The sequence below is a fragment of the Erpetoichthys calabaricus genome, chromosome 14 (genome assembly GCF_900747795.2).
Source record: "Erpetoichthys calabaricus chromosome 14, fErpCal1.3, whole genome shotgun sequence".
Lineage (NCBI taxonomy): Eukaryota > Metazoa > Chordata > Cladistia > Polypteriformes > Polypteridae > Erpetoichthys > Erpetoichthys calabaricus.
Window position 1 is genome coordinate 68,811,701 of NC_041407.2, and position 15,732 is coordinate 68,827,432.

Genomic DNA, 15,732 nt, shown 5'->3' on the forward strand with positions numbered 1-15,732 from the left:
GAACAGATGAAAACTGCTAATGTGTGTTCAATGGAATGATTAACAAAATGATCTATATAAAAAAGTACCATGTAGCTACTTCTTCAGTCAAACTTACTATTATTTGAGAGGTAATTTATTGTTATGTGCTGCCCAATAGTCCAATTCAAAACAGCTGGTATAACTGTACTTTAAAAGCAAGGAAGGGCAATGACAGATGTTTAATTTAAGGCTACACAAACTTCCCTTCAGTCTTTGTAAATACAGTATCTAGACAGAAAATATGTAATATGCGTCAGATGGTCTCATTTTAATGTTTAACAGTTAACTATTTCATTCAATATGTTTGTTTGCAAAAAATGCATATTATTGGATTCATTTCACTATATCTTGGTTGAGAACGTGCAAGTGAGTAACTAGCAAGGAAAGAAAACAAAACATTTTTAACTCAGTTTTCATGGAGTTGGCTTAGATGGCCAGAACTAATCCTTACAGTAGCAGGCACAAGACAGGACCCAGTGTAGGTACGTTACAGGTCTCACTTACTCACAAAGAGCCAATCTGAATTGCCAATCAATCCAATGCTCAAATACAATTTTAGGAAAGAGGCCAAACCCAACACAGATAGCACACAGGAGTGGACTTTGAACCTAAAACTATGGATCTGTCAGGCTCCACATATGTACTACTCAAGAAAAGCAAATACAACAAGAATAGATCATAACACTTATTATTTGTCATTTAACCAGGTTTACAAGCAATATCAGAAATGGAGTCTCTTCATAAACTCCAACTGAATCAACCTAACAGAAAAAGGACTGCACTTCAAGTACTTTATTTTTATCACCTGCAGAAAATGTTACTTGTCTTACATTTAAAAGTACTTTAGTTTAAAAGTGTGGATTAAAGCTTTTTGCATCTTCCACTACCACCGTGTTTTGAATGATTTCCATAGTGACCATTTGCACACTGTAATGGAACAGGGCCATCAGAAAGCCCAAATCCCAAACACAAACACACCAGCACAGTCCCGGGTTTAAATTATGGAAGGTTTATTACCAAAAATACTTCCAAAAGAAGCATAAACACAAATTACAGGTTCTCTCTTTCCGCAATACTCTCTCTCCTCTAACCACCAAACTGCCCTCCTCTGGTTGTGCGTTGCTCCTCATCCTCCCAGATCCGACTCACCTGGATAAGGGAGTGCGGTCCCTTTTATTAATGACCTGGGAGTACTTCTGGTGCCAGGGTCACTGCCTGATGGAAGTACTTTTGGGTTATACAGAAGTGCCATAGACTTGGGGTGCACATCTCCCGACAGCACCCCCTTGAGGCACCAATGGTCCCCAGTAGGGCTGTGTTGCTGGACTACATCTCCCGGCATTCCCTGCTGGTTCCCAAATGGGCATGGCTGCTGCCATCTAGCATCCTGGGGGAATAAAGAGTCCCCAGCAACATCACCTCCAGTGGGCAGTCAATCTATCCCTTCAGGTTCTGGCTCCATCCTTTCTCCTGGCCGGAATGTCCATCTGCCTTCTCGGAGCCTCCCATCCGGATAAGGAACCATTCCCATTTCTGGTTGGGATGTCCGTCCAACCCATGTGGCATTGACAACACTTACTTTAATAAAACATTATTTTAAGAAGATTTATAATTTGGTGGTAATGCGTTTGGGTTCCTGTTCATATAAGTTCATTTTTTCTTTCTGAAGTGTTCTAGCATTTTCTTGAATTTCATCAAAGTTAAGGTGCTTTTATAACATGTTGGCTTGTGCTGCTGCTATTATTATTATTATTATTGTTATTATTATTATTATTATTATTATTATTTATTGTCATTATTATTGGTGGTGGTGTTGTTTTGGTTTCTTTGGTTAATTTACTTGTTTCTTTCACCTTCTAATGTTTTTACTGTTTCCTTTATTATCATTGTGCTTATCTAATATAGTGGAACCTTGGATTGCAAGCATAATTCATTCCGGAAACGTGCTTGTAATCCAAAGCACTCGTATATCAAAGCGAATTTCCCCATAAGAAATAATGGAAACTCAGATGATTCATTCCACAACCCAAAACTATTCATATAAAAATGATTAATACAAAATATAAAGTAAAAATATATAAAACAAATTAACTTGCACTTTACCTTTGAAAAGAATCATGGCTGGTGTGAGGGAGACAAGAGAGAATAGGGTTATTGTGTAGGACGACTTTCATTCTAACTAACGGAATCCCTGCTATCTGTTGGCTCACTGAAATCTTCTTCTTTTTTTACGACTTTAACAAGGAACCTATCACTACACTTGGACACAAAATAAAAAAAATGCTTTACACACTGTAAGGTTTCTAAACTCTTTTGGGATTACACCCAATGGGACGACATGCAGAAGAGCGTCCCGAAGTAACTGCAGGCTCCCAGCGCTGTAGCAGTTCGCCATAAAAGCGAATCCGAAAAGATCTCAGACATGCTATAATATAAATGCCTGCCATTGATGGGTGACACAAGGAACATTATAAATGTGCAGGGCACAGTATTACTTGGCCACTAACCTGGCTATGACCCTGCCTGACTGCTGTGTCTGTGTAGAGGAGAGTGGCAGATCCCGCTACAATAAATAACCGTGCTGTTCCTGTTTCAAGCTGAATAATGCTGGTGTTGCTAAAGTACTGAGACTCAGCTTCATGTTTTGGGGTGCAACACAGGGACTCGCACAGGTTACAACACACACACTTGGTCACAATGCTATAGTAAACAGTATACACTCGTACAGATGTTAACTATATGAGTGAGGCATGCCGACTGAAACCAAGAATGGGAGACGATTACCCACAATCCTGCAGTGAGAGAGAGAGAAGAACCATCAGCTCAGCTGAGATCACATGACTCTCAGCAGACAAAGCATATATGTAGTACTCGAATTGCAAGACATATCGCTCGTTTATCAAGTTAAAATTTATTAAAATTTTTAGCTGGTCTTGCAAAACACTCACAGACCAAGTTACTCACAGTCCAAGGTTTTACTGTACTGAAAAGCAGAAAGTGTAGTTACATTCTTTGTGTCTTAAAAATTCTACCTTACCTGCTTTATTGTGTCTTTCACTTTTTTGTTTAGGTTCAATTCTATCTATCTATCTATCTATCTATCTATCTATCTATCTATCTATCTATCTATCTATCTATCTATCTATCTATCTATCTATCTATCTATCTATCTATCTATCTATCTATCTATCTATCTATCTATCTATCTATCTAGCTATCTATGTATGTTGAAGAAGGGGCTGTAAGGTCCAAATGTCTCAAAGGGCTCAATTCTGGTAGAGTTACAGCCAACACCATTAGGTTCAGTTGTAAGCTAAGAAACAGTTGATGTTGTTTTTGACTCCAGAAATAGAATATGGAGTACAGGCAAGGGCTAAGGATTTAGTAGTACAATTTGGTCCACATCTGTCCATGGAAACATAGGTTTTTACTTCCAGAATTGAAGTAGTGGTCTCATGTATACTCTTATGTGTGACTAATATGAACATGTTATGAACTAAGGTGATATTAATACTATTAATGTACTATATGCCTTCCTGCATTCCTATTCTGGTATAATTTTGATAACCATTATATTGATGGATGCCATCAGGGAGCACTGCTCCAACACTTAACCTTGTCCACAAGTTTCATGTAAAAGTTAAATGCTCTTGTTATTTTGGTTAAAAGTTTGATAGAAGCCAAGGTTAGATATTCAACAACGTTACTGAGGGGCACAATGTTATCATTCCTTCTCAGGGTTTATCAGTATCAAGAGCTTCCAAAGCTTTATTTTGACACTGTGATTAATGTTGGCAATGATTTCATAACTCTGTACTTAAATGTTCGCATTATATAACAAGCATTCAAATAAAGAAACTCTTGACTTCAAGTGTTTTGATTTGCCATATTAGTCTCGGGCTGGTATCCTGTTTTATTCTAAATGCAATAAATTGAGTATTACAACAACAGCTCTGCTGTGATTCTTACATGCAACTTAAGATATTTCAACAGTGGCATAATTTAAATTACTAATTGCCTATATACAGTAGTTTAAGTCAGAAAAAGGCAAATATAACCTGAAACTATCAAATTGTAGTATTCTCCTTAATAAGTCCCGATGTATTTTTTTTTCCTGTTTGCATTGATAGCATATAACAATGCAAATTTATATATTTGTGAATTTGGTAAACAGATTATTTGATTCCATTGTGATAACCTAACAGTTGTAACTTTGAAAATTATTCTTTTCTTGTTTGATTTTTTTTTTGTTCAGAGTTATGTGGAATTATTTACTTTAGATTGAGAATATGAATACATCTAATAAAGCATGTGCCAAAGTATGGCTTTAATAGGTAAAGTTCTATAATGTGCAAAATACACATATTATATAACTGTTATGATACCAAATGTCATGTTACAGAATTTTTTGGAAGGTTTATGAAAGGAGGTAAAAGAACTGTAGAGTGCACAATGTAAAGCAGCCTTTTTTACTGACCTATCCCTGTAACAGCTGTTGACAACTGAAGAAACAATTCCGAGGCAAGCAAAAGGTACTTCATGTATTTTAAATACTCATCACTCTGGCAGGGACCTTTAAACTTTATTCCATCTTCAAAATGATGAAATTACTTATGGGAAACCAAACCTGATTGAATGCGGAAAGTATTTTATATTCCGCCATTCTAAGTACTGTTTTGCATAACCCTTGACTTCACAAAGATTCTAATTCCAAAGCACTCTGGCAATTTTTTTTCCCTCCATTTTTCAAATGAAGACTTCTGAAACAAAAATGTATCATGTATTATTTTAACCTTCCAGTAAATATTCTGAGTAGCACTACCATATAAAGCCTGTAGTAAATATGAAGAAATCCAGATCATTACAGTCAAGCAACATTCTGAGGAGAAATGTAAATGCACACTTGTTTAACTGCTGAACAATTGATGGTTTTCTTTGTCCTTTGGGACACTAGCAATATGCACAACAACAAAGCTGTTTCTTATTTGCTTAAATGTGACAAATAACTGAGTGTTTGTGCACATTAAACATTTTTTATGTTACTGTCAACTCAAAGCTGGTGTATAAAAGTCAAAAACATGATGAAGCAGCTTTGCAGTTATATCAAGGCATCAAGGCAGTGTACTTCTGTTTATATGGAGAAACATATTACTAAGTAATTAACACTTTCATTTAAGAAGTACTATTTATCTATGAAACAAAAATGTTTTCCCACATATAAAACTGTTACTTTTTTTAACATAACTGCACAGTAATGCCATATTCATTTTTATTTTAGTGCTGCTGGGGTAGGCTTATGACCCTAAGCTGTAATTAATTAGGTCTGACAATGTAGAGTGTATGTGTCGTTCTGCATGTGTATATATACTGGCTACCTTATTTGTTGCTTTTTATAAGGTGTTTGAGTTATCAATATCTTTTATATGGCACATTTATTGTTTTCTTGATTATACAGTATAGCTAGACCCCAATGCTTTCTGAGATTCAACTGTAAGTGACTGGTCCATTTCTGTTCTCATCTCAGAAATAAAGTTGGACATGACAGCTGTACATTCCTGAGACACAAGTTGCTAGCTCAACTTCTGTTCTAATTTAGATTGAGTTGTCTTTAAATCTCACTTGACTGTCTAGAATGCCTTACATCCTAATGAGCTCAAGAGGCCATCAAGTATGCAGTGAATGTATTTTCTGGCTGCACCTTAAAATGATTTAATTTCCTTAAGACAAATTGTTGTTTTAAACATCTCAGAAGACTTTTGGGTTTCCGAGGCTTGTTTTTTTGGATTTTGTCCTCTATTTTTAAAGCTACGGTATGTTAAGTCTATTTGGCAACATTAAACTTCTCGTATGTGTGAGTTTGTACCTGAGCGTATGTGAGAATATCCTGCCATAGGTTTGTTTCTAATTCAAAGTGAATGTCTGTTTTACAAAGCACCTTTCAGAGTGGTAGTAATTTCAAAGTGAGAAAGTGTATAGTGCAACCAAATATCTAATACTGTATATGCCAAAAGTGACACTGGCACAGAGAAGCATGAAGTTAAAGCAGTTAGTATTAGATAGATAGATAGATAGATAGATAGATAGATAGATAGATAGATAGATAGATAGATAGATAGATAGATAGATAGATAGATAGATAGATAGATAGATAGATAGATAGATAGATAGATAGATAGATAGATAGATAGATAGATAGATAGATAGATACTTTATTAATCCCAATGGGAAATTCACATTATCAAATTATGTGACACCTATGCAAAACAGATAATAAAAATGTATTGTATGCTAAAATAAGTCTCTTCACAGTTACAATTAACTGTAGGTGTACCATTTAAATTACCTGGCAATGCCAATCTGGTGTGGTATACGAGTCTCCTTTAATAAACCGGTTCCCCACTTAGAGTAGATATGGACCTTATATACATAGCGTATTTCTCAATGAAACTTACTATTAAAGTGTTTCTAATGCAACCAGTCGTTTAAGTGGAAAAACCAAAGTAAAGGAAGATTAATTGAAAATAATGTAGATAAGTAAATTACACATCTGTGCATTCATGCAATCTTCATTTGACTCTGAATCCTCTGCCACAGGGCCTGTATCCTTATGGTGTCTAATGTAAAGACGAAAGGGCACCAATGAGCTTAACACACATTTTTGGGATGAGCAGAAGTAGCTGTTACAATCTGTGTGATTAGACATGGTGAAAAGGGTTGAGATCTCTTAAAGGTCCATAAATCAGGCCATCCATTTATCCAGCCATCTCGTTTTCTAACCTGCTTATGCAGTTAAGTAGGCTGGGCATCATCTCAGTTGCACTGCAATAAGACAGATTGCCAGTCCATAACAGGGCATACTCATTCAAACTGGGCCAATTAGAGCCCACATTATAGAGGGAATTTGTCTATATTAGAATGAACAACAAATTATAAATAAATACATATTCCCTGGTGACAGCCTAATTAGCTTTAACAGGTTAAGCTGCAATGCCTATTCACCAGAGCAGAAAATATATTTTTTTAAAGTGATTGAAAATATACTGTATGTATAAATGCACATTTTTTGAATGCAAATTACTCTTTAATGAAAGCTGTTTTTTTTGTAGAATAATGGTTAGTATTTAATGAACGAAGCAGAATGGAGATCTGCATGGCTTAAATCACAGCATTGGCACTGTCTGTGTGAAGTCTGCATATGGAGGTTAAGTTAACTGGCACCTCTGTATTGGCTCGGTATAAGTAACGGTGCCTTGCAGTGGCCTAGTGCCCCACTTATGGCTGTTTCCTGGCATGTACTGAATACTGATGGTGTAGATACAAGTCTTTGTGACCCTGTAAATAAATGTGCAAGTACACAAAAAATTAAAGAGGTTTTCTGCTGAGTGTTTTTTAATACCAGCAACAAATAGTAGCAATTAATGATAAGGAATTAATAATATGAACAATTATGTTTCATCCATTTTAGCACATTCCAAAAAGAAAACTGAATAATGTAATATCCTGTATCTACTCATTACTATTTGTTTTATTTTTTTTTTTTAGCATGTTCTCCAGGCTTCTATAAAATGTCACCACGGCAACAGGAATGTTTAGCTTGTCCTGAGCGCAGCACCACAGAAGAGGAAGGGTCAACCATGTGTGTCTGTGAAGAAGGTTACTTCAGAACTCCTTTGGAATCACCATCTTCAGCTTGCACCAGTAAGAGTACATTTCATTATTAAGTATATTTTATTATTTAAAGGAAGCTAGTACACAATGTATTTTTGCTGATTGTCAGAAGATTTAGGGTTAGAGTTTTTCTAAAAGATATTACCAGCAGATGGCATAGTGTTTGGCATTGCTGCCTTAGGCATCCAGAAGACGGTGTTCAAATCCCAGCTCAGGTGTCATCTGTGTGGTTTATGCACATTCTCCTCATGCTGGCACAGATTTTTCTCTGTATTCTGCGATTTTCCTTTAACCCAAATCTGGTAATGTTAGGGTCATTGATGACTCAAAACCTGACCTGGTGTGGCTGAGTGTGTGAGTGAGTGAGTGTGTGTGATCGTGTGAGTGTGACTTGCAGTAGACTGGTGCTCCTGCAGGGTTGCTTCCTGACTTGCACCTTGCAATGCTGGGATCGGGTCTATCTCACTGCACCCCTACAATTGGATTATGTGGGATAACTGAATCTTCTTGATGTTATTAATGTTTTAGTTTTATTTTTCCAACTTTTTTCAATTTATTCATTTGTGAAACTGAGTAATTAATATATATTAATAAACAATCATGTGTTTTAGAAACCTTACACAAGTAATTAATATTGTGTAACCCTTATGCACATAAATAACCTCATAACTTTTGGGCTGGGCAGTTGTCTCTGCAAGGCAATGGACCATTGTTGTATTCCCAACAGAAGTGCCTTCTGCATGTTTTCCCTTTACTCAATCTGGGCTACCTCCATGATTTACTCTAGTTCCTTGATATTCAGTCAAGATGAATGTCTTCTGTAAATTGCTGTGATGTGCTTATGTGTAAGTGTAGCTGAGTTTGAGTAGGCCCTGTACCTTATATAGGGACTGTTCTTGGTTTATTTCCATTGCTGTTGAGCTAGGCTCTTTCTGCCTTCACTCAATTATAATGAAAGGATAGGGAGAGGACAGATGAATGGACAGATGATATTTTTGATCAGTCTGTGTTGGATGGTGTGATATATTTTTTTAGGCTTCTAAATTTAGAAAATAATTGGCCCCATTGTCGCCCATCATAAGGAAGCAATATTTATAAACTCTACTTTATAAACTTTATAAACAAGTACTGTATGCTATTAATAACACATCTTCTGTAAAACTACCACTGATTTAGAAAAACTAATTCTAGCTGAACCACATATTACGCTCATGTAAGGATATTTAATTTAAGTATTTAACTTCTTAAACTGTAAATTCAACAGACTTGAATTCATTCAACAGACTTGTTAACTTTTTTAGTTGTTAGGTTAATTAATTAAACAGAAAACTAAAGTAGTGTCAAGGAATGAATATCAATGAATAGGTAAACAACTGGAGCCAAATGATAATATTAGCTATTAACACAGAATTTCATAAACATAACTGTCCTATAAATGAAAAGAGTGATTTGAGAAATGCCATCGCTATTAGCCAGCTTTAGCTATTTTTGCATGGTAGCTTTGTGGGTTAACTTATTAACGGCTGCAGTTTTACAGATAATACTGATGCACACCTTATATTCCAATGGAAATCTTAACACATCTTGCTTAAAGACCTACAGCATTTTACCCATTACTTCTTTAAAATATTTTCTGCGCAGTATTAATTCTTGGGGCACGTTATATGTAACACATTGATCTAAAGGCAATTGGTGACATACTTTTTTTTCCTGAAATGCTGCCATTAGATATATACTGCAACTCACCCACCTCTAAATGGCTGTCATTTAGAATATTACTTTTTATTCAGTAGTTAATTTAGAAATGACCTTTTACCTTTAAAATTTACACTTATATACTTTGAAGCACCCATAAAAAGATTTATCTTGGTATTTCTTAGACAAATGTAATATTCAATTGTGTGTTTATTCAGGAGTTAAAGGCAGACAGTGACAATGATATAATTTCATTCATCAGAGTTCTTAATATTGCAGTTCTGTGATTTTTTTCACTTTTACATTTTTTCCTTTCTCTTAAAACACATAGTATCTTGTTAATTATACTCATTTATCGATACATTCATTTCATCTGCTTTGTACATTACGTGGTTGTAAGGAGTCTACTACTGTGCATGCATGCCCACACCAACATGAATGTAATGGACTCTAGTTTACAGTCGTCAGTTATCATCACAGACTGAGAGAAACCCAAGCTGATGCAGGGAGAACATGCAATCATCATAAAGAAACTACAGGCCAGGGAATCAATCTGAGAACCTTCAAACTATAAGGAACTAGTAATAATCACTACCCGTACACAACTGTACCATCCCACTTAAACCTGGTAAAATGTGGTTACAGTGCATATCTGTACAAGTATGTATATTTTTCTCTAGATATAGATGTATAGAGTGATACTGTATTTATGGGGAGACATATACTGGATATACATTATATGGGAGGAAAAAATTCTGTATAACCTATTGGACTTGCACCATTTAACATTTGTGCAATGATTCTGAATTAAACATTAAATATCCATATATCCATTATATCTATAGATATACAGTATAAAATTTGTGTGTGTGTATGTGTCTGTCTGTCTGTGTGCATGTCTCTGTATGTACATCTATACGTATAACACTAATCATGTTGATTTGGTGTGTTGCTTGCAGTGTCGTGAAGGACACCCTGTAGATAATAGCTAAGCCAACTGGCCATTTTACAGAGCCTTCTTTAGCTCAGTCAGTAAGCTAGACCTCTAACACCCAGAACTGAATTTATTGTAATTAATAAAGTGTGGATGAATGGTTAAATCTATTATGGTTTTGATGTTTGGTGACTCTGAGGTTCGCTCCTAGGTGTAGATCAAGCTGTGACAGGCAAAAGCGGAGAATGTAGTGTAAGAGGGAATTAGAGTCTGGCATGCCGCTGTAGCAGATAGCATTGCCATTCTGTAGGTTTTGGACTTTGGTTTGATGCTAGGCCATGCAGAGTTTCCATATACTTCCTTTGATCCGTGGAGGTTTTCTCCCACATCCCAATAATGTGTTTTGAGATTGAGCATAAAATATAAATTGGTCAATGTGAATTAAAAGTGCATCTATTATATGGTGTGACTCCTATTACCCTGCACTGCCTGTGCAGATTCAGAAAGTGGATAGAAAAATGGAGCTCAGTACTCATTTTTTTATCCTGTTTTGATAAACTGGAGCTGCCAGCTATTCCATTACAGCTGCTATACCAGCAGGGAAAGACGGGTCATCATGTTCATCTGTCACTTTTTGACATCTAGACCATGGGCATTACTTCTTTTGCTTTAATGCAGTGTGATAAGATACTCATAACAGATTGCTCATCCTGTTTACAAGATGAGGTTCCATCAGTTATTATGTGTTTGGAAATAAAACCCAAGAAAATAATAATGATAAATGGCAGGTAGGAGGCCTATGTGACCTAACTGTATTTTTTTAAGGCTATAGTATTGTAGCCATAAGTAAATATAAAGGCTGTGCACCTATATAAAGACTTGTAATTTGGCCTCAAATTCTGTGTTTTGGTGACTATAGTATTTGTTATTGGTCAGGTCACGTGAATTTAGAAAGCCAAGTAAAAACTTTAATGCAGTGAAGAATAAAGTGCTGGTCATGTCCTTTAATGTTTGCTTCCCTCACTGTGACGTTTGCCTTTCCCAGGGCCTCCATCTGCTCCCCGAGACCTGGTGTACAGCATGAAGCAAGCCACGCTGATTGTGGAGTGGAGTCCTCCGCTGGATTCTGGGGGGAGGGACGACATCTCATACAGCATTGCTTGCAGCAGGTGCTTTGACACGCTAGGACAGTGTGAGCCCTGTGAAAGCAGCGTCGGATTTGTACCGCAGCAGACAGGATTGGTTGATAGAACCGTAACCGTTGTGAACCTTTTACCGCATGCTAACTACTCATTCCAAGTGGAGGCTCTTAATGGAGTATCAGATCTGAGTCCCTCGCAGAGGCACTACGCCCAGCTTAATGTCTCCACTAGCTTGGCAGGTAAGAAGAGCCTTCATGTCCAATACCAGCACCTGTAACCACATTCATGTCAGTCAACGCTGGCATTTTCTTTTCATACGCCAAGTTAGTGGTTCCACTGTATGATAGCCACCTTACTTCTATATTAATATAATAGTTTTCAGGTTGTTTTCTCTCTCTCTTATGTTTGCTTTAAATCCTTGCCACTGAATTGACTGCATATGTCAGTAAGGGAAAGTTGACCTAGACAACTCTAATGTCTTACTTTAATGTTTAATACATCAATAAATACCATTGTCATGTTTAATGAACGCTTCATTATTTGAATCTTCTCCACACAGAGTGCACAATGTTTAAATGCTAGCAGCCCTTACATATCTCTGACTGTGTAATTGAAGTATACACTTAAAATCAGACTCTTTTCAGATTAAGGAAAACATAACTTAACAAAATTAGCACTATGTGGAACTGGAGATTACAGTTCCTTCTTGATCTTGAGAATTATGAAGGTCCTTTTGGGAGTCACAGTGTTGCAGTTTCTCTATTAAAATAATTAACACATCATGCTATGGCCAAACTGCCAAGTCTTCTCAATTTAGGAGCGGTTGTTTTTTTAAATACAGAAGAACTGTATGAACACCTTAACGGTGCTCAAATTTTTTTTCCTGTTGTTGTGAATGGATTTGCATCCATACTGTAAATGCAAAGTGTCCAATATAAAATACATGCTGTAGGCTGCTCACAAGTTTAAATGCCACGCCTGGATCATTATGTTTTCCCGTGGGTATTAAAACAATAAAGAAAAAAAAACTATTATAAAAACTAATAGAACTTAAATGTACTCGGACAATTTGCAGCACCACAGAGACAAAAATTCAGTGCTTACATGAATCTGACCAAAGGTCGACTGTGAATTAGGGCAGTAGGTGCATAATGTGCCCCTGCTGTGAAATGGCACCCCATCTCAATTGGTTCCTGCAATGGCCTTTAATGATTTTAAAGTTGGATCAATCTGTTCATTACTGGATAGATCATCGTACTGACAAACACAGTAAGACAATGTTCAAAAGTGAGTAGTACAATTTCATTGACTGTGTGAATTGAAATTCTGCATTGATGCATTATGAGTAAGTACAAGTTTGTTCATTAGGATGCCCCACTGCAGACCTCCACTCTATTGAAGACTGGCTCTTCCTTTGTGCTTGATGCTGCCAAAATGACTGAACCACATACTGAAGAAGACATTGTGACAATTTTAAACATGACCTATTCTTGGCTGTGAAATTTGAAATCTACACTAGCAGCTTTAAAATGCCCTGGTGGGCATGAGGCAATTGAACTGATGTCATCTTCCATGGTGGGTTTTTGGCTTGTACCAGATCCTGCTAGCACAGGCATTGCTTCAGCGACAATCTGAAATGGGAAAAAAGGATTCAAAATAAGGATGGACTCTCTAGTAGAGCTGAGCGATTGCCTTGCCTCTTAGAAGTAACTTTATCAAACACATTTATCAAAGTCGCTTTATATACACCTTCTGTAGACAGTTCCAGACTTGTCTTAAGTTTCTGTTATTTCCTTCAGCCACCTTCCTGTGTATTTGCCATACACAGAGCATAACAGAAATGGAGCTATTCCCAAGTTAAGGACTTGATTATCAGCTACATCAAGGCATCATTTGATGTGACAAAGCAAGAAACTTTCCTTTTTCGATGGGATTGCTTAAGATGTGTTTCACTGTGAGACTGTGTGTTTCTGCTTTGTAATCTCTTCAAAAAATGGCTTTGTTTAACTGCAACAAAGATGCTCTGCTGGAAATGCTTAAGAAAGTGCTGATTTGCTGATGGGCAGCCGCAGGAGGCTGAAGTGCACATTTACTGGTTCGCTTCCTGAGCTTTAAAACCCACCATGAAGTCTTGTGGCAACTAGAATCAATGAAGAATGATCAAACTTGGATTTACAGTACAGTAGGGGGCTCAGAACTGGTAAACATTACCGACCAAATTATTGTATGACAGCAGCTTTCCTCTTGCTGAGTTTATAGTCCATTGTTTGAGTTTTTAAAAAAAAATTTAATTTATATTATTTCCAGCATATTTTCACTCAAGGATATATATTAGATTTATTTCATTTTTCTTAAATTTAAATCCTTTATGGAACCAAAGTGGGCCAAAACCTCCTACTGCACACCGGCACATCATTTTTGTATTAAGTGGCACAATGCCGCAGTTGTTAGCCCTACAGCCTCACAGTCTGTAATTTTTTCACATTCTTGTGTGTCTGAATGGGTTTCCTTGAAGTGTTGCAGTTTCCTTATCTCAAAACCTACACATCAAGATAACTGGCAAAACTGAAATGGTCCTCTGTGTGCTTTTTCTACGAACTGTTGTTTCCTACCGTACTTTGAAAATGTGTACATTAAGGATGGGTCCAGAATTTGAACAGGAGTTAGGCTCCTACTGTACCTACTGTATTATTCCAAGACTAGGAAAATTGATCATATAGTCTGAAAATATTATATAAGTGCATTATCCTTGTGTGTGCATTACAACTTATATTTTATTTTGAAAAATGAACATTTGTGAAGGGTTTACAGAACTTTTAGAAAATGGAAAACTTGCACCCAGAACAATTAGAACAACTGATGCATTTATTTGGTAGGAAAATATCAGAAAGGTGATAGCTGGTGCCAAATCCAAATGGCAATCCAGGAGACTGAAGTAGCAAGAACTTTGAAGTTTATTAGATAGCAAGCCATAATGACATAAGGGAACAAGTGCAAAAACACTGAAATCTAATCCTTTGAGTCCTTACTTATAAATAATAGACCATACCAGAGTGGCTGAGTTTATTGTTACACAACATGTGGCCATCAAAAGAAGCCTATAATAACCTTTCAAAAATAAATGATTACTCTGACAGACTCCAAAAATTAAACTTGATTAGCACAGAGCAGAGGAGACTGAATGGGGACCTAATTCAGGCCTTCAAAAGTCTTGAAGGCATTGATAAGGTAGGCCCAGCAGAATTCTTTCAAGTTAACGGTGAATCAAGTACAGTACTTGAGGACACCAGTGGAAATTAAGGGGAAGCTAATTTTGGACTGAAGCCAGGAAGCACTTCTTTACTCAAAGAGTTGTTGGAATCTGGAGCAAACTTCTGACACAGTTTATAGTTGAAACAGAAATCCTGACAACCTTTAAGAAGTATCTGAGACATCTTATCTATACGCTAAACAAATTAGCCAGATGGGCTGAATAGTCTCTTCTCGTTTGTCAGATTTCTTATGTTCTTATCATTCACTCACCTATGTGCTCCTGCTGTCCTCTTCTAGCAACCACTCCTGTCATGTTTTTGTCAATGACCTTTCAATATCAAGCCGAAAGGTCTGTGGATTTGAAAGGAAACTCAACCCTCAGGAATATTACTGCTTGCAGATGCATCTAGAATATTACTTCTGTGGTCTTAGGTGACTTAAAAAAATCCCTGGAGCCTTCAATAAGGAACTCTCCTTTATGGTTCCAGGTATTCCTGTACTTCTGAGATGGCAAGCAATAGTGAGCCCCAGACAGGCTGCCCTGGTGGAGCCCAAACATAGTGTTGTGTGGGTTCACACAGCTACTTAGCACTTTGAGGGATCTCCAGTATTTTAAAACAATCTCTCCACTAGCCAAAACTATTTAATCTAGGGTTTTCTAAAGACATATCTTCATCTGGTAGCTCCACTTGTTAAACACATATAACAGTCGCCACCACGCTTCCTTCAGATCATCTCTAGACATGGAACTCTCATACTAGAGCAAAATATATGCAGCATGCTTTGTGATGGACTGGCATACCATTGCAGTGTGTTTGACATTCCTAGGCTGGGCTTTAGCCTACCATGACTCATTATTAGAATGGAAGGAACTGAGAAAATTAATGAATAAATACTTATTCTATTAAAATATGGTTCTTTCTAAAACTACATTGTTACAAAAGGTTAGAAAAATCAGCCTTTTACTTACATTTCATAACTCTATATTGTTTAGGATTCTTGACTTCTGTCCATCAACTA

General features: G+C 36.7%; 1 protein-coding gene across 2 annotated transcripts in view; it reads left to right on the forward strand.

Moving 5' to 3' along the window:
• LOC114664355 (ephrin type-A receptor 7-like) overlaps positions 1 to 15,732 on the forward strand; it is a 584,483-nt gene that overhangs the window by 305,084 nt on the left and 263,667 nt on the right. Inside the window, exons 4-5 of one of the 2 annotated variants that reach the window (XM_028818885.2) lie at positions 7,564 to 7,719; positions 11,364 to 11,985. In XM_028818885.2, the coding sequence (XP_028674718.1) occupies positions 7,564 to 7,719; positions 11,364 to 11,737 (530 nt within the window). In that variant the 3' untranslated portion in view covers positions 11,738 to 11,985. Of the gene's footprint in view, positions 1 to 7,563; positions 7,720 to 11,363; positions 11,986 to 15,732 lie in introns of those variants that run through there. The other variant, XM_051919080.1, reaches the window with a different exon arrangement.